Source organism: Microcebus murinus, chromosome 9 (assembly GCF_040939455.1).
Source record: "Microcebus murinus isolate Inina chromosome 9, M.murinus_Inina_mat1.0, whole genome shotgun sequence".
NCBI lineage: Eukaryota > Metazoa > Chordata > Mammalia > Primates > Cheirogaleidae > Microcebus > Microcebus murinus.
Genome location: NC_134112.1, coordinates 48088490 through 48115493, shown reverse-complemented (window position 1 = coordinate 48115493; position 27004 = coordinate 48088490). Strand labels below are relative to the sequence as shown.

The window sequence follows — 27004 nt, the reverse complement described above, 5'->3', positions numbered from 1 at the left end:
TTATGAAGTACAATCTAAAATTGATGTCATTTGTAGTGATGGCATTTTTGGTTGTGACAGTGACAGCGATGTAGGGGCATGACTAGCATTTGGTAGACAGAATCAAGGTTGCCAAATGTCCTGCGATGTGTACTGCCGCACTGGTGCTGCGTCCAAGTAATTCTTTAGTCAAAATGCACAGGATGCCGCCACTGAGAAACAATGTCAGGATTTCAGAGTTAAGGAAGGTCTGAAAAGACTGGAGACATCAAGAGAAGTATTCGTGGTGTGTACCTGTCTTTGTCCTTTCTAAACCCTAAAATCCTGAGGGAAGGTGGAACACAAAAGGAAGCACAAAGAAGTGAATTTATGTGTCTGGCCTTACTAGTTGTTCTATTTAGAATCATTTACCGGCTGTGAACTGCAGCCTTGAGTGCATAATAGAACATTAGAGCTGTAAAAGACCTGAAGAGTTGTTTACTTCAGCTGTTTCATTTTACAGACAAGAAGACTGAGATCCAGAGGGTTTAAGTGGCTTGTTCTAAGTCACTTAATTGAGATTTATGTGGGCAGCAGGTTTGCATGTATTAATATATGATCGAATGTTCTGAAGTGATCTTAGGCAAGATCTTGGTTCTGATAAAACACAGCCATAAGCAAAAACACACTCATGCCTATATCCCCCTGTGTGCATACAGATAATACATAACATAATCTTTGCTCCATGTAGCCATTCATACTGCCACCTCCACACACGTGTGTGCACACACACTCACTATTGGGGACAAAAGAATAGAGAAGACGACAACCAAAGAGAGGAAAGTATACTTTTAGATATTGCGGCATTAGGTTATAGATGAAGGCAGCTGCCAAAGGTTATGACTCCAGTGGCATTAGAAATTTTTTCTACTTCCCTCTTCCACCAAAATACCTTGCCCATCTTCTACCCTGATAGCTGAAAAGACTTGTACAAGGGAGGAAGCTTTCCGTTCTATAATGCTTACAGTTCAGATAATCCTGGGAGAGGTACTACTTCGATTTAAGTACTCAAAAACTTGTTAATAATGATGATGGTTTTTTATCAGGAGCAGATTTTGAGAGATGATATTGTGTTAGAGAAAGCCATCAGGCTCTAATGGGGTCGTGGATAAGGGGGAAACAAATGTAAGAGGCTGTCAAGATTTCTGCTTGTTTCACAGTTTTGCATTGGGACCTATGATGGATATTCCTTTCATGAATATCAAAAGATAATGACCTAGCTACTGGCTGATGCATGATGCATATTTGCTGTGGGTCAAGGTGGAGTCTTTTAAAACAATTCTTTTCCAGTGTCTGCCTTCAACTAAGACTGTAGCTTGAAGAAGTAGAGAAGATCACACTGTGAACTCTGTAAAATGCCGATCACCAGAAAATAGTTGATTCAAAGGGACAATTTTCAGCCCGAATGAATGCACTTGAAATGAATGCCAACCTTAACTGAATTAAGTTGTGCTCTTTCGGATCCACTGCTGTGAATTCAGTAGACAGGTTTTGGATTTTACATATAGCTCTAAGCTAAAATCATAGGTCAAACTGTGACTTTTGGAGCCTCTAACACTGTTTGAATTTCTAACCATTTTTACCGGAGCTTTGAGCCTGCCAGCGAATGAACACACCCCTGTTAATAATGAGTGGACCAAATTAATTGATTGAGATGAATATCCTATGTGTGGGTGTATCTCTAAGCTAGTTTGAAATGCTAGGTTCTATTGAATTTGCTAGACAAACATGAAAGAGCAGAAGTTTATTTTGGTATTTGCAATGATTTTTTTTTTAATCTGCTTTCAAACACCGTGAGAATCCCTGCTTACATGAATTTTGCCACTTCAGTTTCTAAATGGAATAACAGTGTGAAAAAATGCAGTCGTAGAGAAAACATATTCTTTATTCCCATTAATATTGGAATGTCTTGTCTTCACACAGTCCTGAGAGCACAACTATCTACTGCCACTGGCCTTGGGCACACAGGTGCCAAACTTGCTTTCTTCTGGCCCCATGGTTTGAGAAAACCACTTTGAACTTGTGGAAGTCCATTATTTTCCACCAGTTAGTCAGCAAACCTTCACTAGGCTCTTCAAAAGGAGATTTGGTGGGAAAGGTACTCTTGGGGGCTATAAGATGAATATAAGACACAGTCCTTGCCCTGTGGAGAAGACAGACAGGTTGTTTAAGTATCACAAGAAGAATAATGACAATCCAAAGCATTCAGAATACTGGAGCTGACTAAATGCACAGTCAACTGAGGTGAATTCTTTATAAAGGATTTATAAAGATTTTTAGCCCTGAGATTTAATCCAAGTCTTCTGGAAAAAGGTAACTTTTGAGACGTGGGTTGGTGTGGGAGGAAGTTTCTTCAGACGGAGGACACTAATGACATATGTGTAAAGGACAGCGAAAGCTGATGGCGTGTGAATGTCAGAGGGACTCCTGTGCCTAGAACATTCACAGCTTTGGCCTTTGTATTTGGCCAAGTGCCCACATCTTTACAAATATATGTAGCTAATAAATGTAATTTGGAAACCAATTTGTCTCTTTCTATTTAAGCATTGATTATTGGCTTAATTAAGTTCCTTAAGTTTATATACTACTATGTTAACCTTATTTCAGACACTTTTAAACAGAGAAAACACGCACAAATATAATTATTGCAAATTATATTACTATACTTACATTTACCATCTTTTAAAACACCAACATTGTGGGTTTAATTAATTTCATTAGTATTTCTATATTCCTTTTTGTACTTTCCTAGGGTTGTATATAGATCTACATATTTACAGTCTTTACAGGAGGTTCAGTAATAATATTTTCTGTATCTTCTTGGGGTTTTGTAATCTTTATAGGGCCACAGGTAGAACAATGCCTTCTCAGAAAACCCAGGGTTACATTAACTGAGCTGTTGGCTGTTGGGGTATTGGTTGCTTTTTCCAAGTAAGTGATTCACATCTAAGGCACAGGTTGGCAGTCAAGCTGAGTTTTCTTTTGAAGGGTTTAATTTCATTTGTGTTATTATTATTTAGCTTATTTTCAAAAAATTGCTTTTCACATTGGTTCACATAGGTTTTCTTTGTAATCTGTGTCTCTCCACTGGATGTATACTTTGTAAAACATGGCCTAGGCACCATCACCTACCTGTATCCTATTGTGGTTTTATATCCACCTGGTCTGTTGTCCTGGGAATGTGCCCTGTTACTCCTCTTTCTATACTCGTGCTGCTTGATCCTCTCCCTGCAGGCCCTGATCAGCTATTTCTATTCTTGGTACATTTCCTACTTTTTTTTTTAGCACTGCTTGGCATACTCACAGTTCTATGTATTAAAATCAACCATGTCCTAATTCATTTATCTTTTTATATTATAGCTGCCATTTGCCCTTCATAGTAACTTTTCCCTTTTGAAATCATAATGAACTCATTATGGTTCATTCAGCAGCTCAGTTTCTTTCACTTAACCATATTTTTCCTTTTGATGCTCAAATAAATAATCACAGTTTGGCCAGTGGGAGCCCCTTTAGGCAGATTCTGTTGTCTTTCTAGCATTGTTCCTGACAGTTTTGAAAGGATCTTAGTTTTTTGGTAATAGCCAGGATTTCTTCTTTTTCTTAGTGGATAACTGGAACACAGGCAAAATCTGGGCACTTAAGGTGCACATGAAAGTTAGTGGATAAAAGGGCTATCATTCGATGGTTGGAAAATTCTGCCTTTTTGAAGGTTTCGTTCTTAACTGATTTTTTTTTTTTACAATTTGACAGCTCATGCTTCTGTCCCTGAGTTTCCTTCCATATGAGGTTCTGTCTTTTACTAAGACTTTCTACTGCACTGACCATAAGCATTTTGTTGTGGGCAGAAAGACTGATTCTGTTTGGGGAGGGAGGGGGGTGTTTATTTAGATTGCGGACAGGTTGATGGAAGCATTCAACTAAAGAAAGATCTGGGTGCTGGGGAGTAGAACCACTTTTCTCTTCATGTTTCTCTCACTTTTGTCTTCATGCACCTTGAGTGCTCCAGTAATTTTATTCTAAAGGCTGCCAGAAATTACAGCTTTCTGCAGGGAGTAAGCACTAGTCTTATATCACGTTGCCTAGGTCCTTCGTTAAATCAGCCCCTCGTTTGTTTTTCTATTCAGGGTTTGCAAGGTGAATGGCCGGCCAAGCTTGTGAGCTCCACAGGGCTGATTCCCCGTATCTTTATGAAGGGCCTGGATTCTGTTTTCTGTTGTGCTTGTGGTTAACAGAGATGGCCAGATCATGTTTAAATAGTTTATCCCAAATATTGGAAACTTGAAATGTTTCCAGAAGAGTTCCGTTGCCCTATGTGGAAAACTCCAGTATAGATTACTTTCCTGGATGAAGATGCACACACAAAGCCGGTGTTGATACCAGAATTATTCACACGAACCACTGTGAAACGGAGACCCAGCATAAATTGTGCATAAACTTCATTATGTGGAAAACTTGTTAATAAGCTTTAAAATTTTAATGGAGTGATGTTGTGCAGAAAAGTCTCAATACACGGTCATATATTGATGAGAATATATATTCATGAGAATCATTGTTTATTTTCTCCTGGATCTAATACAGTATATCACATTTGGAAAGTAGTATCTGCAACAGTGCTGCTAAAAACATTCTGTTCAGATGTCAGCGTACTTCAAGCAGTTTCGGTAAAATGAGTGTATTCATTTTCTATTGCTGTGTCACACATTACCACAAACTTACTGGCTTACTATCTCACAGTTTCTGTAGTTTGGATGTCTGGGCTTCGCATAGCTGGTTTCTTTGCCTAAGATCTCACTGGGCTGAAGTTAAGGTGTTGGCCAAGGTTGCTGCTCTCATCTGGGCCTTGGGGTTCTCTTACAAGCTCACTAGCTGTGGGAAGAACTCGTTTTCTTGTGATTGTAGGACAGTGATCTCCGTTTTTCTACTAATTGTCAGGCAAAGGCCGTTCTTAGCTCTTAAACACTGCCTAGGAGTTCTGTGCCATGTGGTCCCTGTAGACATTTCATAGCATGAACATTTGCTTTTTTACAGGCTAGCCAGATCACATCTCTCTGACTTTCTATTCTGCCACTAGCTTGTGAAAATGCTCTGCTTTTGAAGGGCTCACCTGGTTAGCCCACTCAGGGTAATCTCCCGTGTGCCATATGACAACATAATTATAGGATAGCTCATCATAGTCACACTCAAAGGGGAGAGATTGATTCAAAGGTGAGGGACATTGAGTATATCATTTTAGGATTTCACAATGAGCTTACAGTTAAATCTTGTTGATAGCATTTTATGAATATATATATATTTATTATTTGTTTCAGAATTACTGTTTTTTGACAATAGCTTTCAGATAATAAATGTCTCAGAGCTTTGGCTCTTTTGGCAAGAAAGTATGAATAGTACTTATTTGAATGTATCTTTCAAAATCTGATTTATTCAACAAAATCTTATCGAACTTTACTGAGGGCCAGGCACTGAGCAAGGCCTTGTAGGAAAAGGGTGTACTAACATAGGCACCATCCTTGTTTGCATGGAACTAGATAAGAAGGTGTTGAGTCTTAAATGTATTCTGCTGGTGGGGTACCTGGAAAACATGATACTCTGTAAACCACTAAGGAATATTGATACATTTTAAAATTAATGTCTGAACTAGAAACTAACTAGCAAGAAATATGTTTTTGAATGTAGTAACATCACAACCATAAGCATGTGTACGCAAAAGTACACTGTTTTTAAGAAGTTTGTTTTATGTTGATTGTTTTCTGGTCTTGTATTTTGTCATTTGCTGGTAGATGGCAAGAATGATAAAGATGAGATGTTTAAGGATGTTTGTGGGAAATATTTTAGGTTTAGAAATTTTGTTTAAATATTTTTCCCTTTTAACAGTTGGGACAAGGCTGTCACTCCTCTGTCATGATGGTAGAATGCTTTAGAGAAGTTGGTTTTCCACAGGTGCATGGTGTCCCTTGATTTTGACATTTATCAAGTGTGCCGTAGTCAGATCCATTACATGAGAGGCTGCCTGATTCAGGACATATTAATTAAGACCCTTGAGGCATAACGATGGAGATAAGCCTTTAATTGATTCTGTAACGATTTCTTTTGCTTAAATTGTATGGACTCAGAGAACTGTCAAAATTTCTAGTTGTAGTTCCTCTCCCTCCTAAAGCCAGCAAATGACTTTGTGAGTCTTTGTTTTGCCAGAGCTGGTAGCATGAAAGGCAGGAAATGAAAGGCTTAATATGAGTTTATATTATTTTATGAACTGGGTAGGAATTAAGTTCATTCTTTCAGCTTTGATGATACCCTTACTGCTTTTCTTTCCTCTGCTGAAGTGACATTTGTTATTTCACTCTTGCTAATTATTTTTTCTTCTGTGGCTGTTTGGTATGCATATACTACAAAGTTACACTTTATTGTAAATTTTTTCCATATATTTTAAGTTCGGAAAAAAATAGAGTTGTCTATCTGATAAAGTCTTAATTTCCTAATACAGTTTAAAGACCTTAAATGGAAAATAGAATCTAATATCAAAATTAGCTCTATATTCACTAAGAGACCTAAGAGATGTTTTGTGTGGTTTATGTTTATGGAAAGTACTGACTTTCAAGGATAAGGATGGAGTCCAAACAAGCTACCATTTTCCCATTATCCATGTATCAAATGAACCCCTACTTTTATCATTTTATATAAATTTATTACCTTACTGGACTTACATACATATATCTCTTCTTAAGTTAAGTAAGAAACTACTTATATCGAATGGCTGAAACACAGAGATTAGCTTCTTCCTGAAAGTGTCACAGTGAATTTCAAGACCCATGAATTAGTCCTTCTCTTTTTTGCCCTCCTCTTAGTGTTTGCTTCTCTCAGCCATGATTCAGTTTCTGTGTACAGTTCTTGCACATATTTTGTCATATTTATCACTAAATGTTTTATATTGTTTGATGCTATTATAGTGTTTTTTAAAATTCAAATTTCTGTTTGTTGTTGCTAGTATTCAGAAACACAAATGATTTTTGTATATGTTCTTGTATCTTGCACCTTTGATAAAAAATCACTTAATAACTCTAATGGCTTTTTTAAAAAACTAGATTTCATTGGACTTTATGTATGACTTCTATGAATAGAATCTGTTTTATTTCTTTCCAATGTGGATGACTTTATTTATTTTTCTTGCTTTATTGCATTGTCTAGAACTTATAATACAGTGCTGAATCAAAGCGGTGAAAGTGGACAACCTTACTTACTCCTGTATGACATTAACTATAATTTTTTTGTAGATGCCCTGTATAGGGTTGAGAAGTTTTGTTCTGTTTTTAGTTTGTTGAGAGTTTTTATCATGAATGGATGGTGAATTTGTCAAATGCTTTTTCTGAGGCTATTGAGATCATAATGACTTTTTAAAAAAAATCTGTGTATTAGTTATCTATTGCTGCATGACAAATTTTCCCATAACAGCATTTTAAAACAACAAACGTTTTTCTTTTACAATTTTTGTGGCTCTCTGATACAGATGTTCCTTAGCTGGCTGTGTCTGGCTCAGGGTTTCTCATGAGGTTGGTCCCAAGCTGTAGGCTGGGACTGTGGTTAGTCTTGAAGGCTTGACTCATGTGGCTGTTTGCAGGGCTTAGTCCTTCTGCACATGTGCCTCTACATGGGGCTGCCTCAAAACAGGACAGCTGGCTTTTCCCAAGGCTAGTGATCTAAGAGAGAGGAAATGTGAGGGAGAGAGCACCAATACAGAAGAAACAGTCTCTTAATGTTTTCTCAGAAGTGGTATTCCATGATTTTTGCCATATTCTATTTATTAGACACAAGTCAGCAAATGCAGCCCACACTCAAGAGTGTGAATACTTAGAAGTGGGTGTCATTGGAAAACATAATTAGATTGTCTACCATTGTATATTAAAATGGTGAGTTACACATTTTAAAATGGTAAGCCAACCTTGCATTCCTGGGATTAATACTACATTTTCATCATTTATTGTCTTTTTAATATATTAATATTATTTAATTCAACTTGTTAAAAATGTACCAGTAATTTTTTGCATCTATGTTCATGAGAGAGATTGATCTGTAGTTTTCTTGTAATATTTTCTGTGTGGTTTTGGTGTTTGAATAATGTTGGCCTCATAGAATGAGTTGGGCAGTATTTCCTCTTCATTGATATTTTGGAAGAGTTTTCTGTAGAATTTGTGCTATTTTTTCCTTAAATGTTTGATGTACTTCCACCAGTGGTGCTACCTCTAGGATTGTATTTGTGGCAAGGTTTTTGACCATAAATTCAATTTCTTTAATAGATATAGGTCTATTCAGATTATTTATTTCTTCTTGAGTAAGCTTTGATGAGTGAGTTTTTTTCTTTCAAGGAGTTTGTTTCATCTAAGTTGCTAAATTTATTGGCATAACTTTGTTCATAAAATTTGTGGAAATCCTGTAGTGGTGTCACTGCTCCCATTCCTGAGAGTGATATTGGCAATGTATATTTTCAGCCTTTTTTTCCTTATCAGTCTGGCTGGAGGTTTGTTTATTTATTTATTTATTTATTTATTTATTTATTTTTTTAAGACTCTGAAAATAAGCTTTTGGTTTTATTGGTTTTCTTTGTTGTTTTCTGATTTTATTTTAATTTATTTCCACTCTGGTATTTATTTACTATTTCAGTCTTCTGCTTACTTTAGGGTTTTGTTTGCTTTTTTTTTTTTTTTTTTCTTCAGTATTTTAAGATGGAAGCTGAGGTCATTGCTTTGAGACCTTTCTTCTTTTCTATGTACATAGAAAAGTGTTATAAATTTTCCTTACCTGCATCTCACCATTTTCATCTTTTATATTATTATTTTCATTTAGTCCAAGATGCTTTCTAATTGCCTTTTTGCATTATTTAGTTGTCAAGTATTTCATATTTTACTTTTTTTCTCTCTGTTGGTTTTAAACAATTTGCTTTCCATGTACGCTTGTGTATTTTTCTTCAAATTTATGGTGCTTGGGGTTTGTTTATTTCTGGGGGCCATGTGTTTATAATTTAATTGCCTAAGTGATGTGGGTAGTTTCTTATCTACTGCTTTTACAGCCTTAAGAACATGTAGATGATGTGGTGTCTTGTGCCTGTAATCCCAGCACTTTATAGAGGACTAGGTAGGAGGATCGTTTGAGGCCATGAGTTTGAGACAAGCTGGGCAACATAGTGAGACCCCTGTCTCTACAAAAAAAAATCTAGCTGGGCATAGTGATACATGCCTGTAGTCCCAGCTACTTGAGAGGACTGCTTGAGTCCAGGAATTTGAGGCTGCAGTGAGCTATGATTGCACCACTTCACTCCTGCCTGGGTGACACAGCTAGGTCTCATCTCAAAAAAAAAAAAAAAAAGGAAAAAGAACACATAAGCCGTTAAAAATATTGTGTGCCTATAACCTGCTTGTGATAAGTTATTGCTTTTTGATCATGAGTAGAGGATTCTGCCTTGAGTCTATAAAAATCATCTTCAGTAGTTTTGTGGTGTGCTAAAAAGTATGACATGGTATGCTAAAAGGTATTCTTTGACTTAATTAGTATTTGAGACATACTCTTAGAACAGAGTTGATACTTAATATTTAATTAAAAGCTTTTTTTGTTTTAAAAACTTGAGAGAGCTTAGCTTGATTATATATACTTTCCTACTTTAGTGTCTTCATTATATAATTCACACGATACAGGGTGTGCAAATATTGCTAATTTCACCCTTTACCCATACAATTCCACATATCTGGAGGTATCTGATGTGAACAGTTTGTTGTGTTTCCTTCTGTACTTTTCACTGTGCTCATACACACATACAAATATCTGTATCTGTATGTATATCTGTAAACCCATATCTATCCATATGCATAGATATATTTATTCCCCACGTGGAATCATCCTGTAAGTATTACAATCATCCCTCCATGTCTTGCGAGTTCTGCATCCACAGATTCAACCAGTAACAGATCAAAAATATATACTTAAAAACTTTATATTTTTACTGTAATAATGTAGGCTTTTTCATAAATGTCTTCTGTTTCTCTGCTTTTGGTGGCATATAGGAATGTGGAAACTTTATACAAGAAGAAAAGAAATTCTAAAAGCAATTTTATTTAGAGTTATCTTTTTCTTTAGAGAGAATAATAAAATTACCTAGCTTTACAGACAAGCTGGAGGCCATAAAGTTATTAAATAAGGACAACAAAGTCTCTAGAGTATAGGGAGAATGAAAGAAAGGGTTAGAATACAAAGTAAAAACAAGAAGCAAAAGTCAGAGACTAAAATAAACTGAGGGAGGGGCAGGCTGTGCTGGAAGAGAATGAATGAAGAAGGGAAGGGAAGGGCAGGAAGTAGAGGTCTAGTGGAGTGATATAAACAGAATTTTGAAATGAGTGTTTTTCAGTGTTTTTCTTTTGCAGTATTATTCCTTTTTATCCATTAGCTTTGGAATTAAAAAAACGCCACTATTGCCCCCAGTTCTTCAGTGCCTTTAACCTTTAGCTCCATTCCAATTTGGAGATGAAATCATGATGGGGACAGATTTTAAACATGTATATTCAGGCATAAAACTTTTAAACAACATAATGCCTTTTTTCCTCTAGCTGTGTTAGCTGCTTCCACGATGACCCATCAGTTAAAGTGCCTATCTGATTCAAACCAACAGTTTTTTGTTTTGTTTCTTTTTATTATTTTTTAATTTTTTATTATTTTGAGACAGAGTCTCACTGTGTTGCCTGGGCTAGAGTGCCATGGTGTCAGCCTAGCTCACAGCAACCTCAAACTCCTGGGCTCAAGTGATCCTACTACCTCAGCCTCCCGAGTAGCTGGGACTACAGGCATGTGCCACCATGCTTGGCTAATTTTTTTTCTATATATATTTTTAGTTGGCCAATTAATATCTTTCTATTTATAGTAGAGACGGGGGTCTCGCTCTTGCTCTGGCTGGTTTCGAACTCCTGACCTTGAGTGATCCTCCCGCCTGGGCCTCCCAGAGTGCTAGGATTACAGGCGTGAATCGCTGCGCCTGGCCTCTGTTTCTTTTTAAATTAAGGCAAGTTATCCAACTCCTTAATGAGAAGTAGTCCACTTGCAGTCAGATGGTAAAGCACGTGACACAGGTCAAGAACCTGTGTACTAGCAGTCTAGGCCTCAAGTCTCGTATTTTAGGGATAATAGACTTTTTAGTGTAAGCTCTAAGCAAGTATAAACAGACTGATTATGGGGAATTTTTTATACTGCGATTGAAGCTGATGTAGCTTTTAGAAAGTGGGCTTTTTGGGTATTTCCTGAAATTGAAATTGGCACACTTTCTAGAGTAATAAATCAGCATGTTTAGTGATATTAAAGTTTCAGTGCAGAGTTCTGAATTTAATTTCTATTATTTTTTCCCACAGATATGTGTCACAAAGATGTCTACACGGAACTGCCAGGGAATGGACTCAGTGATCAAACCCCTGGACACAATTCCTGAGGATAAAAAAGTCAGAGTTCAGAGGACACAGAGCACTTTTGACCCATTTGAGAAACCAGCTAATCAAGTAAAGAGGGTGCATTCTGAGAACAATGCTTGCATTAACTTTAAGACCTCCTCTGCTGGCAAAGAGTCTCCTAAAGTTAGGCGGCACTCCAGCCCCAGCTCGGTAAGTGCAGGCTTCTTGTTTACCACAGGGTGAACAGAAGGAATATCCCTCTTATAACAGTTGCATGCTGTGCTGGAAGACAGCAAGTGGCTTTATCAGTGTGTTATTATGCATTCTCTCCCACGGTGGTTTAATGTTTTAGAAGAGAGAGAGAAAGAGAAAGCTATATACGGACTCCTTATTCATAAGCACCTAGCAAGCAAATGAATGAAATGATTCAACCTATTTTTGGAAAAAAATCATGTTTTTTAATTGTTTCTCACTAGAGGAGTTTATAATTAAAAATCCTTTTATTGCAAACCCTTGGAGAGGTTATTGAACTTTCCAGTGTGGGTAACAAGGTTAATTGTGAAATATGCAAATTCACAAAAAATTTCATATTGGAATAAATGTCAAAATTTGTTCACTTGTATTATTCCAGTTTGCTGGGGAGTAGTTGGCTAGTCTTCCTTCTGTGATTGCTCTAAAATGACAAATTGAAGTATCTTTCCAGAACAAAGCCCTGTGCTGAATAGAAAATGCTGGAGTAGAATTCTGTGCAGGGTAGATTCCACAAGGCCAAAGGAAAGAGAATGTCCAGAAAGAAGTGTTGGAGGGACATAGACTTAAGATATAATTAGTAATTTACTGGATACAAAGAAACACATCAAGAGAGAATTTTCTGGGTTGTATATCTATTCCCAAATACATTTTTCTACTTTTTGGCTTAAATTAATATATAATATTTATAATCTTATGATAGTGTAAATAATGTTGATAGTGAAGCCACATAGTGTACTATGATGAAATTTCCTTCCTTTCACGACGTTATGATTTTCCTAGTTGAAATTGCCTCCTCTTTATTTGTTCATGATTACTATAATTAATATAGTTTTAATCACAAATTGAGGCCTAGAACTATTAATGTGTGACAAAACTATAAAATGCCCTAAAACAAATCAGAAGGAGGCAGTCTATCAGTTTTTCTCTACCCTTGAAGTTCTCTATAGTTCTAAATTAATCTGGATTGGTTCATCTTCAAGCCTATAGTCATAATACTTCCTCTCACTATCTTCTTGAGAATTTTATTTACCTTATTTTTTTGTTACTTATTCTCTGGGTCACACGTCTTTCTTGTTCTTGGCTTATTTCATTGCTTTGTAGAAGCTTATTCTCCAGTAGCTCCTTGAGAAAGGGTGATGGGAGGTTTGCACATATGACTATGGTTTTATTCATAATTGATTACTTGATTAATAATCTGGCTGGGTATATGATTCTAGTTTAGAAAATAACTTTTTCTTAGAATTTTGAAGGCCTTGTATTGTTGTTTTCTAGATTCTGCTATGTTATTGAAAGCCCTAGACTATTCTGATTCCTAATCCATTCTTTATCTTTTTTCCTTTGTGTAACCTTCTAGGACTTTCTATCCCTGGTGTAGACCTTTTTCTTGATATTCAGTGGGTCTTTTCAATTTTGAAATTAGTTTCTTTCAGTTTCAGCAAATATTCTTTTATTATTTAATTTTTCCTTTTAATCTACTCTTTAAAATTTTTTTATTTAGAGGGTTGTTGGCGCTATGATATCGATCTTCTAATTTCCTTATCTTTCCCATATTATTTAAAATCTTTTTTCCTGATTTCTGGGTGTATTTTAAACTTTAATTTCTACCCCTTCAATTACATTTTTAATTATGCTAACATTTATTTCCACAAGCTCTTTCTTATTCTTTGAATGTTCTTTTAAAAAATCATTCTGTTCTTTTTTAATGAATAATATATCACTTCATATGTTTCTGAGCATACTAAATGTGGCTTTGGGAAATTTTTTTTTTTCTTTTATATACTCTCTAAATTATCTGTGAGTTTCCTTTGAGTTTTTTGTTTTTGTTTGTTTTGGTCTCTGCCTTGCCTGTTGAGATTTTTGGTGGGTTTATGTCATGCCTGTTGGGAGAGAACTGTTGGCTGTCCATTCATATTATGAGTTATGTGCTAAAAAGTTGATTGGTAGCTCTCTGTGCCTGCATGGCTTGTCAACTGGTGGGCTTTAGCATAGAGACCACTGGAGAAGACCTAGTTATTTCATAGGAATACTCTCAAATGTCACTGTATCCTGGCTTGGATTTTTTTTTTTCTTTTTTTCTTTCTTGGCTGGGTAGTTCTTCCAACATGGATTTACCAATCTATTTTTTAGACATATAAACTAAGCTTCCATTATTCTGAAATGATCAAGAAGAAACTGAGGCCTTTTCAGTTCTCTGTGCACACTTTTTGTTCTTTGTTTTCATTCACCACGATGACCCTTCACCCTGATAGCCACGTCTAGTGTCCCAGTTCTTGTTGAATTCTCTGATTCAACCTCCTCAGAGAATAAACTTCTGCTGGGACTGGGGAGGGCTACACACTTGGCTTGAAGAGTCTAGGTGAAAAGACCTCTTCCTTAAACCCACTCTAACTAATCATTTCATTTTTAGCACCAGTTTGAACCTCGGTCTCCAGTTTTTGAGTGTCTGCAGTGTTCACCTTACTCATTGTTTGCTATTATGGGTTGTAACTTTATTATTATTTTAGTATGGATTGGTGAGAGGGAGAGATAAATACATGTGTCCAAGCCGTTAAGTTGACCTGAAACCTTCCTGTCTGTCTTTTATTTTATTGTTAACTTTCTTTAGATCCTCTTTTCTGAGTTTCATGTTGGGCTTACCTTTTCCTGGTTCACCCTGGGATGACTTTTTTTTTTTTTTTTTTTTTCACATTAGAGCACTTTTATTACTTTCTGTGCAAACTGCTTTGCTTTCTTTTCATGTTAGGAGTTTTTGCTTCCCTTCAGTGTGTCCTGAAAAAAATGTCTGTGCTTTTTCCTTATTAAGCTGGAAAAGGTTTCTTTTTCTCTTTCAACAGAATGCTACAATATTCTGGGGTTTTTCCTGAGTTCTTTCTGCCTGCTGTCTTTTTGTTCTCTCCCCTGTTGTGATAGGAAGGGGTATTTTATTACACTTTTTGTTTTGTGGAAAGGCTAATTTTCACTGGATTCCCAATTGGGCAGAAAATGGAGATAGTTACACTTCTTGTATAACACCATTTTACATCCCCTGCAACAGTGTGAGGGTTTGATCATTTCATACCCATGGGGAACATGGGAAAGCATTATTCTTACAGATGTGTGTCGAGGATGTAACAGTGCCTGATAAACGTCAAAGGAGGAGTTCTTTTACCTAACAGTCACCAGGATTAATATCATAACTTTATGTATTAGTTTTCTTGAATAGGCTCTAAGAGTAGAGTTGAGAGGGAAGGAGAAAGTGATAAAAGTGTGGCATTGCAGCCACTGTTTTAACGAGGAAAGTATTGTTTCTTGGAAACACAGTGGTAGAAACCATTTTAAAATAACACGTCTTCCCAGTCATCTATGTCTATATGCTGATCACATACTGGCCATTGTGTTTTAGGACCAGTACTGAAATGAAGGAATAAAGAGTACCTTGACCTCAGTGGCCATCATGCTAGTCTATACTTGCTGATTTTCCCAGATAGGGCACTTTAAAATTCAGGCAGAAAGTAAAGAATGTGATTTTATTTAAACTGGCATATTTCAAGGGGATGTTTGGCAGATTTTGTTTATTTGTTTTAGACATTTTTTGAGTGTCTGCTTTTCCCAGGACTAGCTCCTGGCAGTATTTGACACTGTCATTGACACAATGGAACCTTCCCTCCCCTTTTCCTACCACCTCCCCTCACCTAGCAGTGCTCTTTAATAACTACAACTATTGGGAGTGTAATAGGCAACTGCCTGTCTTGCTGGCCCAATTTAGAAGTGATTTTATTGAGTTGAGCCATTATAAGCTGAGCTTAAAGAGAACATATTTTCAGAAATTCATATATAGCTTAAGGTTCTCTATACATTCCACAAATGGCTCCATATTTACCTCTTTCCATCATCATAAAAATTCACATCTCATGATTGACAGGCCCAATCTGCAGTGAGAGGAGGGGGGGTTAGGCTTGCAAATGAGAGTTCAACTTCAGTTCTCAGATCCTCATTCTTGGGGAGGGGGTTGTTTCATCTTTTTACCTCCTTTGGGGAGTAGAAAATTCCCAGATAGAACCAAGCCCCTTTGTCAGGTTGTTTCCATATATAGTGTTTGAGTCCATCAATCTGTCCATCACCTAGATCTGGTTTGTAACCAAGTTATCTATCAACTATGGATGACCTTACTGTGGCCGTACTAGACCTATCAATGTGGGTGATAAAGCTAGTTCTGGAGATCAAAGGCAAAAGACAAATTAACCCAGGCAGGTTTGACATTAAATCCTTTTTTAACAAGGCCATGTAATTCTGATTGAATCCTTCTCCCTTCACTCTCACACCCACTCTCATAATTACAGTACAATGTAGTAGAGCAGGGATTCTTAATTATTGTTTTCCTATAATCCAGGGGGTTTTCAACAATCTTAAGCAAGGGGTTATATGTGAGGGTAAAAATCAATTTTCAATGAAGTCAGTGTGAAACTGTAGGCATTCTTATTAGATATCATGGTATCATTATAATGAACATTGAGGTATACTTATGCAGTTTATAAAAATGTGATTCAAAAACCCATCCCTGCCTCTAGGAGTAGGGTTTTAGTAGAAGGTAGACCGAATCATGATTAATATTTCCTCCATTTAGGTGGGACTTAGAAGTCCATGAGAATATTCCACTAATATAGTAGAGGTAAAGAAAATAGGTTCTCAATTACGATCAACTTGGTTTGAATTCTAGTTCTGCTGATAGCTATAGGATTTTAGATGAGTTACTTTAGTTCTCCAGTCTTTAATTTCTTCATGTTCAAATAGGGATAGTAATGAAACCAACCTCATGGTGGTATTATAGTGTTTAAATCTAGAGAATATATATACAGTGATAAACCCAAAGCTGGGCACATAGCAATCAATTGATATTGTTATTATTACTATGCAAACAATGACCTAGGCCAGGGCCAGGAACACTTTCTTCATGGCAGGGTGGCAAACACTGTTCAGCTGGAACATTATCTGCACTTTTCATTATCCATGCTAATGTTCCCCTCCACTGGTCCAGACAATTGACACTTTTCTGTCCCTTTATTCTATTTTAAAAAATGTATTAACTTTATCATGTTAAATTCCACATCTCCATACAGTTAGTGTCTGTTAGTAATTGCTGATTAGCCCTCTGTATTTCTAAGTCTCTAAAGTGATATCTCAAGCCTGCACTCTAAGTAGGAAAGTGATAAGCAGAGAATAGTTGTCCCATTAAGCTGTTTCTCATCCATCCACACACCTGACATCAAAGAGCCAAAGATAATGTTTAAGGTTGAATACATCTTAGTTTGATCCAGCATCTTTATTTAAATGTGACGATTTAATAAAGTTGAAAGAAAAAAAAAAAAAAAGACAAACGAAGGCCTGAACTTTAATTACCAAACAAAATAGGATCTCTCCTTCTGAATTATTCTTAGTTCTTGCTCATTTGATAGGAAGGATTTTATTATTGGCTTCTTTAAAGACATGGCATTTGGATTCCTTATTTATATGCATAGTAATTACAGATCAGACTATTTCTGCATACTTAAAATAGGAGACTGACTTTATAAGACTCTAACTCTCAAGGCTCAGACTATCTCATAGACACACCCTATTCCATAGGCTTGTTCTTTCCTAGACTAGGACAATTTTTACAGAGGAATTTACGTGTTTGATTCTTCCTATGGAGCCAGCATGATCGATCTGTGAAGTACAATGTATTTCCACAGTGTCTACATATCAGCTTCATAGGGCAAGTAACATTGATTGTTTTCTACCAAATGTGGCAAAATATTAATTTTCTGGCATTTCAGTGTTAATAGAATATACTTTAATCATCATAGTTAATGCATCCAAATCCATGTAATTAGATAGGCTACTGTATACCATACTACTGTATACCATCTTATACTTAATTTTTCTGGTAAATAAATGGAAATTGTTTTTGTAAAAAAAAATTTCCTTGTTTTTCTAATTCCTCAATTCAGTTTCTCAAGTAGTAAGTTTAGTATGGTCTGTCTTAAACCAATTACATTGACTCTTTAATATGAAGCAATTTATGAAGAGTAAAATACATAATTTTTAGAAAAATTATTTGTGCCTTTCCAGGAAGAGAAAATATTGGCTTCCTAATCACCTTGCCAAGTTTGTGGTGACTTAATCTAAGTATCCATTAGCAGTTTATCAACTAATAGGAGTAAAGAGGTGATTTTCTGTTGCTGTTTTTTTTTTTTTAACTTATATTGGATTCATTCTTAAAGGAGCACATAAGCAAACACACAGACCTCTCATTCTGATTTTAAATAATTTAGAGTGGAACTGTGAACACAATATTTTCCCCATTGAAGATCATTTTATACTGAAGTTTAATATAGGTTTTAAAATTTCTATTTAAAACTTGGGCTCAGGAGGGTGATGGTAAAGTGTGACATTCACAAGCTGTTTTCCCGGTGATGAAAAATGCATGAGAACATAACCCACACAGGACTAGTCAGGCGACTTTGAGTGTAATTTTCCATTAAATTTTACTTTATTCAACTCAACACATGGTTTATATCTTACAAGTTTTTTGAAGAAAACAATAGGTGGTCCTAAGTGAATATAACGCTTAAAGGGCTCATCATTTTAATCCATGGTTTAACTTATATGGAAACTAGTTAAATTCCTAGAAAAACATCTCATAATCTCCCCTTTCTTCTTCTCCTCCCCCCTTTGCCTTCTATATTAATTTTTGAAATTTTTTTCTTTCATATATATAGAGGAAGTTATGGGCTGAATTGTGTTCCTTTAAAATTTTTATGTTGAAGTCCCAACTTCCAATTTCTCAGAATGTAACCATAGAAGATCTTTAAAGATAAAGTCTTTAAAGAGGAAACTAAGTTGGAATGAGGCTGTTGGGGTAGGACCCTAATCCAGTATTACTGGGATTCTTATAAAAAGAGGAGAGACACCAGGGATATACTTAGCCAGAGGAGAGGCCATGTGAGGACACAGCGGCAAGGTGGCTAACAGCAAGCCAAGGAAAGATGCCTCAGGAGAAACAAAACCTTGATCTTGGAATTCTAGCTTCCAGAAGTGTGAGAAAATAAATCTTTGTTGTTGGAGCCACCCACTCTGTAGAATTTTGTTATGGCACCTCTAGCAAACTAATACATATATCTAAAATAGATGCTTGTTATTTGGTTAGGATGTTTTCTTAAAACATTGTTAATTATAAAACTGGTGCTACTGGTTTGTTTTTTTCTCATACTGAGTGCTAAATCAGAACAGATGAAATAGATGGCTTTTGGTTTGAGGAAAAATGTGTTTATCGAGCAAATCAGACTTTCTGGGAAGTTTTCATATTTATACATTTAGAGTAGATGATACTGAAAGTGTTATACAGCTTTGGGCTACTTTAGTTCTGTATTTCATTACAAAATTAGCAATATGTAATCTTGGGGTTTGGGGAGGAATTGACCCCACATTGACTACTTTGGTCAGGAAATGGGTTACTATGGTGTCCAACTCTGTAACAGATTACTTGACTCTGGAAACTTTCTTGCAGCACTTATTAAATTTTCTGGCAGTTCTCTCTGTACTTGCTAGTCATTCTTCCTTTGGAAGTATTAAATCGCTATCTAGAGATATGCTCAATTAATACTTGGGAATCTTAGAAATTCACTTTCTTGCTTCTCTTTTTATTAGTGTTAATGATGAGTAACAGAAGTTCCACAGTATGCACAGCTTCAGGTTACCAGATGCTCTATACATCTTGGAAGAACTGATTTTATATTCTGCAAAATCACACAATTTCTGTTTTTTTAAAAAAATTGTTTAAATTTAAGGAGCACAGGTACAGTTCTGTTACTTTGATATATTGCATAGCCATGAAGTCTGAGCTTTTACTGTAGCCATCACTGAAATAATATGGATTGTACCCCTTAAGTAGTTTCTCAGCCCCTCCCTTTTTTCCCACCCTCCCATCCTTTGGAGCATCCAGTGTCTGTTCCATTCTCTATGTCTGTGCATTCACATTATTTAGGTCCTACTTGTGAGAACATGTGGTATTTGACTGTTTCTGAGTTATTTCACCTAAGTTCATAGCTTCCAGTGCTGCAAAAGATGTGATTTGATTTTATGGCCGAATAGTATTCCAGTGTGTGTGTGTGTGTGTGTGTGTGTGTGTGTGTGTGTTCTTAATAACAGTCATTCTGACTGGTGTAAGATGATATCTCATTGTGTTTTTTATTTGCATTTTTCTGTTGATTAGTGATGTTGAGCATTTTTTCATGTCTTTGTTGGCCATTGGTATGTCCTCTTTTGAGAGATGTCTATTCGTGTCCTTTGCCTACTTTTTAATGGGGTTATTTCATTTTTTGTTGTTGTTGAGTTGTTTGAGTTTCCTGAAAATTCTGGTTATTAGTCCTCTGTCAGATGCATAGTTTGTAAATATGTTCTCCCATTCTGCAGGTTGTCTGTTCACTCTGGTGATGATTTCTTTTTCCATGTAGAAGCTTTTTAGTTTAATTAAGCCCCATTTATCTATTTTTGTTTTTGTTGCTTATGCTTTTCAGGTCTTAGGCATGAAATCATTGCCTAGACCAATGTCCAGAAAGATTTTCCATATGTTTTCTTATAGTATTTTTATACTTTCAAATGTTATATTTAAACTTTTAATTTATTTTGAGTTGATTGTCGTATATGGTGAGGGATAAGGGTCCAGTTTCATTCTTCTGCATATGGCTATTCAGTTTTCCCAGCATCATTTGTTGAAAAGGGTCTCTTTTCTTCTGTGTATGTTCTTACTGACTTTGTCAAAGATCACTTGGCTATAGATACATGGCTTTATTTATGGATTCTCTATTCTGTTCCATTGATCTATGTATCTCTTTTATATTAGTACCATGCTGTTTTGGTTACTATATCCTTGTATTAATGGTATAATTTGAGGTCAGGTAATGTGATAACTCCAGATTTATTCTCTTTGCTTAGTATTGTTCTGGCTATTCAGGCTCTTTTTGGGTTCAATATGAATTTTAGGATTATTTTTTGTAATTCTATGAAACATGACATTGGTATTTTGATGGGGATTGCATTGAACCTGTAGATTGCTTTGGGCAGTATGGCTATTTTAATAATATTAATTCTTTGAATTCTTGAGCATGGGATGTTTTACCATTTGTGTCATCTACAGTTTCTTTTATTAGTATTTTGTAGATTCTTTGTAGAGATCTTTCACATCCTTGTTTAAATATACTCCTGGTTATTTTATTTTTTGTGTGTGGCTATTGAAAATGGGATTGACTTATTGATTTGATTCTTAGTTTAATCATTATTGATGTATAGAGATGCTACTGTTTTTATCCTGAAACTGTACTGAATTCATTTATCAAATCTAAGTTTTTTGGAGGAGTGTTTAGAGTTTTCTAGGTATAAGATCATATTCTTGGTAAGCAGAGATAATTTGACTTCCTCTTTTCCCATTTGGATGCCTTTTATTTCTTTCTCTTGCCTGATTGCTCTGGCTTGGACTTCCAGTACTAACTTGAATAGCAGTGGTGAAAGTGGGTATCATTGTCTTGTCCCAAATCTTAGAGGGATTGCTTATAGCTTTCCCTGTTCAGCGTGATGTTAACTGTAGGTTTGTCAAACATGGCCTTTATTATTTTGAGGTATATTCCTTCTATGTCTAGTAAGTTAAGGGCTTTTATCATGAAGGGATGCTGGATTTTATCAATTGCTTTTTCTACATTTATTGAGATGACCATTTGCTTTTGTCCTTAATTCTGTTTATGTGGTGAATAATATTTATTGATTTGTTTATGTTGAACCATCCTTACATCCCAGGAAAGAACCTCACTTGATCATGGTGTATTATCATTTTGATGTGCTATTGGATTTGGTTTGCTAATATTTTGTTGTAGATTTTTGTGTCTATGTTCATCAGGCATATTGGTTTGTAATTCCCTCCCTCCCTCCCTCCCTCCCTCCCTCCCTCCCTCCCTCCCTCCCTCCCTCCCTCCCTTCCTTCCTTCCTTCCTTCCTTCCTTCCTTCCTTCCTTCTCCTCCCTCCCTCCCTCCCTCCCTCCCTCCCTCCCTCCCTCCCTCCCTCCCTCCCTCCCTCCCTCCCTCCCTCCCTCCCTTCCTTCCTTTCCTTTCTTTCTTTTCTTTTTTTTTTTGTTGTTGTGTCCTTGTCTGAGTTTAGTATCAGGATACTACTGGCTTTGTAGAATGAGTTAGGGAGGATTCCCTTCTTGATTTTTTGGAACAGTTTTAGGGGGATTGGTACCAGTTTTTCTTTGTATATGTAATAAGATTTGGTTGTGAATCCATTGATCCGGGGCTTTTTTTTTTTTTCTTTTTTGCTGGGAGTTTTTCTTTTTTTATATTATTGATTCAATCTCAGTTCTCATTATTGGTCTGTTCAGACTTCCTTTTTCTTCCTGATTCAGTCTTGGCAGGTTGTATATTTCTAGGAATTTATCCATTTCCTCTAGGTTTTCTATATTATGAGCATATAATTGCTCATAGTAGTCTCTGGTGATCATTTGTATTTCTGTTGCATCAGTTGTAATGTCTACTTTTTATTTTCTGATTATGATTATTTGGATCTTCTGTTTTTTCTTGTTTCGTATAGCTAGTGGTTTATCAATTTTATCTTTTCAAAGAATCAACTTTGTCATTTTGTTGAGCCTTTGGAATTTTTTTTTTGGTCTCAATTTCATTTAGTTCTGCTCTGTTCTTTGTTATTATTTTCTTCTGGTAGCTTTGGGTTTGGTTTGTTTTTGATTTTCTATTTCCTTAAGGTGTGATGTTGTTAATTTGTAATCTGAATTTTTTGAGGTAGGCATTTAACACTATAAATTTCCCTCCTAGCACTGCTTTTGCTGTATTCTAGAGGTTTTGATGTTGTTTTTACATTTTCAGACAAGATCCGGTGTATTCAGGACTTGTTTTTACATTTTCAATTGTAATTTCTGTCTTAATTTTGTCATTGATCTAAAAATCATTTAAAAACATGTTGTTTAATTTCCATATGTTTGAATAGTTTTGAATAGAATTCTCTTGATATTGATTGCCAGTTTTATTCTGCTGTGGTCTGAGAAGATACTTGATATGATTTTGATTTTTAAAAATTTACTGAGACTTGTTTTGTGTCCTAACATATGGTCTATCTTAGAGAATGCTCCATATGCTGTTGAGAAGAGTGTGTATTCTGTAGTTGTGGGTGGCACATTCTGTACATTCCTTTTAGGTCCATTTGGTCTAATCTCCAGTTTAACTCTAGTGTTTCTTTTTTTCACTTTCTGTCTTGAAGATCTGTCTGGTGCTGTGAGTGGGGTGTTGCAGTCCCCCACTATTATTGTATTGCTGTCTAGCTCTTTGTTCAGGTCTGGTTATACTTGTTTTATAAAACTAGGTGCTCCAGTGTTAGGTGCATATATAGTTAGGATTGTTATATCCTCTTGTTGAATTGATCACTGTATCATTAAATAATGACTTTCTTTGTCTTTTTTTTTTTTTACTTTTTTTTTTGGATTTAAAGTCTGTTTTATCTGTTTTAAGTATGGTTATTTCTGCTTACTTCTGGTTTCCATTTGTGTGAAATATCTTTTTTTTTTTTAATTCTTTTAGCGTCAGTCTACAAGTGTCTTTACATTAATGTGAATTTCTTGTGAGCAGTACGTGGTTGGTTCAAGTTTTTTATCCATTCTGCAAACCTATATCTTTTAAGGGGAGCATTTACTCCATTTACGTGCAAGGTTAACATTGATATGTGAGGTTTTGTTCCAGTTATTATGTTAATTATTATCCAGTTGCTTTGTAGATTTTTTGTGTCTTTTTTTCCCTCTGTCTTTGTGGTTTGGTGGAGTTCTGTCTTGTTGCATTTTGATTCTTTCTCTTACCCCCTTGTGTAAGTATTTTATAAGACCTGTGAGTTTTATACTTTTGTGTGTTTTTATGGTGGCTAATAGTGATCTTTCATTTCCAAGTATAGAACTCCTTTGAGTATTTTGTTTAGGGCCAGTCTCATGGTGACAGATTCCCTCAGCTTTTGCTTGCCTGGGAAAGACTTTATTTCTCCTTCATTTATGAAGCTTATTCTGGCAGGATATAAAATTTGTTTTAGGCAGTTTATTTCTTTAAGCACCTTGAAAGTAAGATTCCAATCTCATCTGGCCTGTAAGGTTTATGTTGCAAAGTCACTGTTAATCTGATGGGGTTTTCTTTATAGGTTACTAGATGCTATCCTCTTGCTGATTTTAGGATTTTTTTTTCCTTCACATGACTTTTTTTTTTTTTTTTTTTAAGACAGAGTCTTACTCTGTGGCCCTGGCTAGAGTGCCGTGGCATCAGCCTAGCTCACAGCAACCTCCAACTTCTGGGCTCAAACGATCCTTCTGCCTCAGTCTCCCTAGTAACTGGGACTACAAGCATGTGCCACCATGCCTGGCTATTATTTTTTCTCTATATATTTTTAGTTGGCTGATTAATTTGTTTCTATTTTTAGTAGAGACATGGTCTCGCTCTTGCTCAGGCTTGTTTTGAACTCCTGACCTTGAGCGATCCACCGGCCTCGGCCTCCCAGAGTGCTAGGATTACAGGTGTGAGCCACCCTGCCTGGCCCACATTGACTTTAGATAGTCTGATGACTAAATGTCATGGTGAAGCCCATCTTGCAATGTATTTTTCTAATCATCACTGGGCCTCTTGTATCCGAATGTGTAAATCTCTTGATAGACTAGGGGTATTTTCATCAGTTATTGCCATAAATAGGTTTTCTCTAGACTTTACTTTTTCTTCTCCATTGGGGATATTCATGATTTATAAGCTTGGTCACTTTATGTAGTCCTATACTTCTTGAAGGCTTCATTCATACTTTTTAATTTTTCTTCTTTATTTCTTTCTGACTTGATTCGTTCAAAAGACCTGTCTTCAAGAGGCCTGTTTTCTCAGATTCTATCTTCTGTTGGTCTAGTCTCTTGTTGAAGCTTTCAATTGTATTTTGTAATTCCTCCAATGATTTTCTTATTTTCCACAAGTCCTGTTTTTTTTTTTTTTTAATGATTTCTATCTCCTCAATAAATTTCTTGTTCATGTCCTGAATTGGCTTTCTGATTTTTTTGGTATCTTGTTTTAGATTTCTCTGGGATTTCATTGAGCTTCTTTAAAATCAATAGTTTGAATTCTTTATCTGGTATGTTGAAAATTTCATTTGGTTAGGATCCATTGCTAGAGAATTAGTGTGTTCCTTTGGGTGTGTCATAACCCCCTGCTTTTTCATACCTTCAGTACTATTGCTCTGATTCCTTTGCATCTGGAGTAAGTGTTGCTAGTTGCTTCTTATTTTTGAATTTACTTTCATTTGGGTGGGGCATTTTTTTTTCTTGAGGATGTGACTGTGTTGTATGTTTAGTAGGGCCATGTGGCTTTGTGTTGTATGTTTAGTAGGGCCACGTGGCTTTGCTTCTCTGTATGTTCAGTGGCGAAGACTCTGAATGATTTCCTTGGTTATAAATAGCCTAGTGTGATGGCTTTCTCAAATGTCAGTTTTAGTAGTAATGTACCAGGTGGGTGGGTGGGCTTATGGCCTCTTGGGTAGCCAGGGTGGTGTGAGCAGTGGTAATAGCAGAGGTCGTAAGAAGTTTATCTCATTCCTGAGTGCTGTGCACTTGTTCAGTAGATGGTGTAATGGGCTGTACCTGTTGACCTCCAGCCAGCTGCAGTGCTGGCAGTAGGGTTTAGGCTTGCTCTTTTTTTAATTGGGAGAAGTACTTGGGTGTCCCAGGAGTTGGGTTTTGCTGTGGTCTGGGTCCTGCAACCTGTCTCCAAAGCAGGGGCAGACCTGGAGGGTGGGGCAGGCTGGGCAAGGCTGTACTTGGGTCGTCCAACAATAGGTGCACGCAGCAGCATTGATAGGGTTGAAGGGGGGTGCAGTTCTTAGGCCCTGGAGAATTGTGGAGTATTCCCCACAGACCCAGTGTGGGGAAAGGGGGTGACTGCGGATATACAGCCTATTGAACAGCAGTGGGACCTGCTTCACTCTCACACTCCAGATTCAGCAGGGCTCCCTTCCGTGGTCTGACCTGGCAGGATTGAGATAGTCAGCCAAGTCATATGCAGTTTGCTCTCAGTCTACAGATCTGCCCCAAGGTGTAGAACTCTTTTGGACCAAAATTATGTCTCTTGAGCAGATCTCTTCACATCCTCACACTTCCATTTTGCAAAGGGACTTATCTCTAAGATCTGGTAGGTGGAGCTTCCTCTATCACTCAAGACCAGATTGCCAGCGCCTGGCCTGAGACTCTCCGAACCAGTGACTGCCGGCCCTGCTAGCTGGCAGGTTTCTGCATGGCTCTCTGTGAGCTAGGATCAGGAACGGCCTTCTCCTGTGGGCTCCCAGGTCTGGGAGTGTGGATGGGTTGCTTTCTAGTGCCATTTCTTCTCACAGTCTGCTGACTGTTGCCCAAATCAGATGCAGGACTAAGTAGGGTCAAGGAGCTCCCCTGTGACCTGGATGGTCTGGCTCCCCAGTGTGGATGTGTGTTATGTGGATGTGCCTCCCTCCCCCGCGCTGGGAATTCATTCAGTTTTTTGCTGAACCTCCTTGTGTCAGCTGTTGCCTTCTTCTTCTGAGTATCTAAAGTTTTCTCTTGCTTTTATGTTTTTTTCCCCTTTTTAAATTTTTCCCAGCATATTATGGGGGGTACAAATGTTAAGGTTATGTATATTTCCCTTGACCCCTTCCCCCCTCGAGTCAGAGCTTCAGGCATGTTCTTTTGCTTTTATGTTGAACTCCCGTGTTCCTTCTTGGAGGAAGATTCCCAATGTGAATCTCTACACACTATTTTGCTATTTCCAAGTGGGTGAGACGTATTGGTAAAGTCACTATTCTGCCACCTTCTGTCATCCATTTTTTTTCATTACACAGAATAAGGCAGTAACCACATGACAGTTTGTATGTAGTAGGTTGACTTTCAACCATTAGGGTTTTAGGATAATTATAGGTTAATTGAGGGGGTAGAAAATTTGAATGATTACCTGCTTTCTGCAATCTCTGTGGCTTTAATTTTAAGCCTCTAACATGTTTAGAGATCTATCTGTTGCTTTAAGGATTAACATAGTAGGTTCCTATTTTATGGAAGAAATTAATTTCTAAAACATAAATACTTGTTAATGACTCTTAAATAACAGAGGTTAGGAGGTTTCTTGTCCTGTTCTTGAATTTAAAAGTAATAATATTTCATCATTAAATATGAGGTGTGTTATACATTTCTATAAAATAATCTTTATTAAATTAGAAATTTTTCCTTTGTTTCTAGATTACATGATTTTTTAAAAATTTCAGATATATA

At 36.5% G+C, this 27004-nt stretch overlaps 1 protein-coding gene across 6 annotated transcripts in view; it reads left to right on the top strand.

Annotated features, from left to right (window-relative positions):
- Positions 1-27004, top strand: part of CDK14 (cyclin dependent kinase 14) — a 542302-nt gene that overhangs the window by 111325 nt on the left and 403973 nt on the right. For all 6 annotated transcript variants that reach the window (XM_012779596.2, XM_012779601.2, XM_012779597.2 and 3 more), the window contains one exon: positions 11400-11645. In XM_012779596.2, the coding sequence (XP_012635050.1) occupies positions 11400-11645 (246 nt within the window). The remainder of the gene's footprint in view (positions 1-11399; positions 11646-27004) is intronic.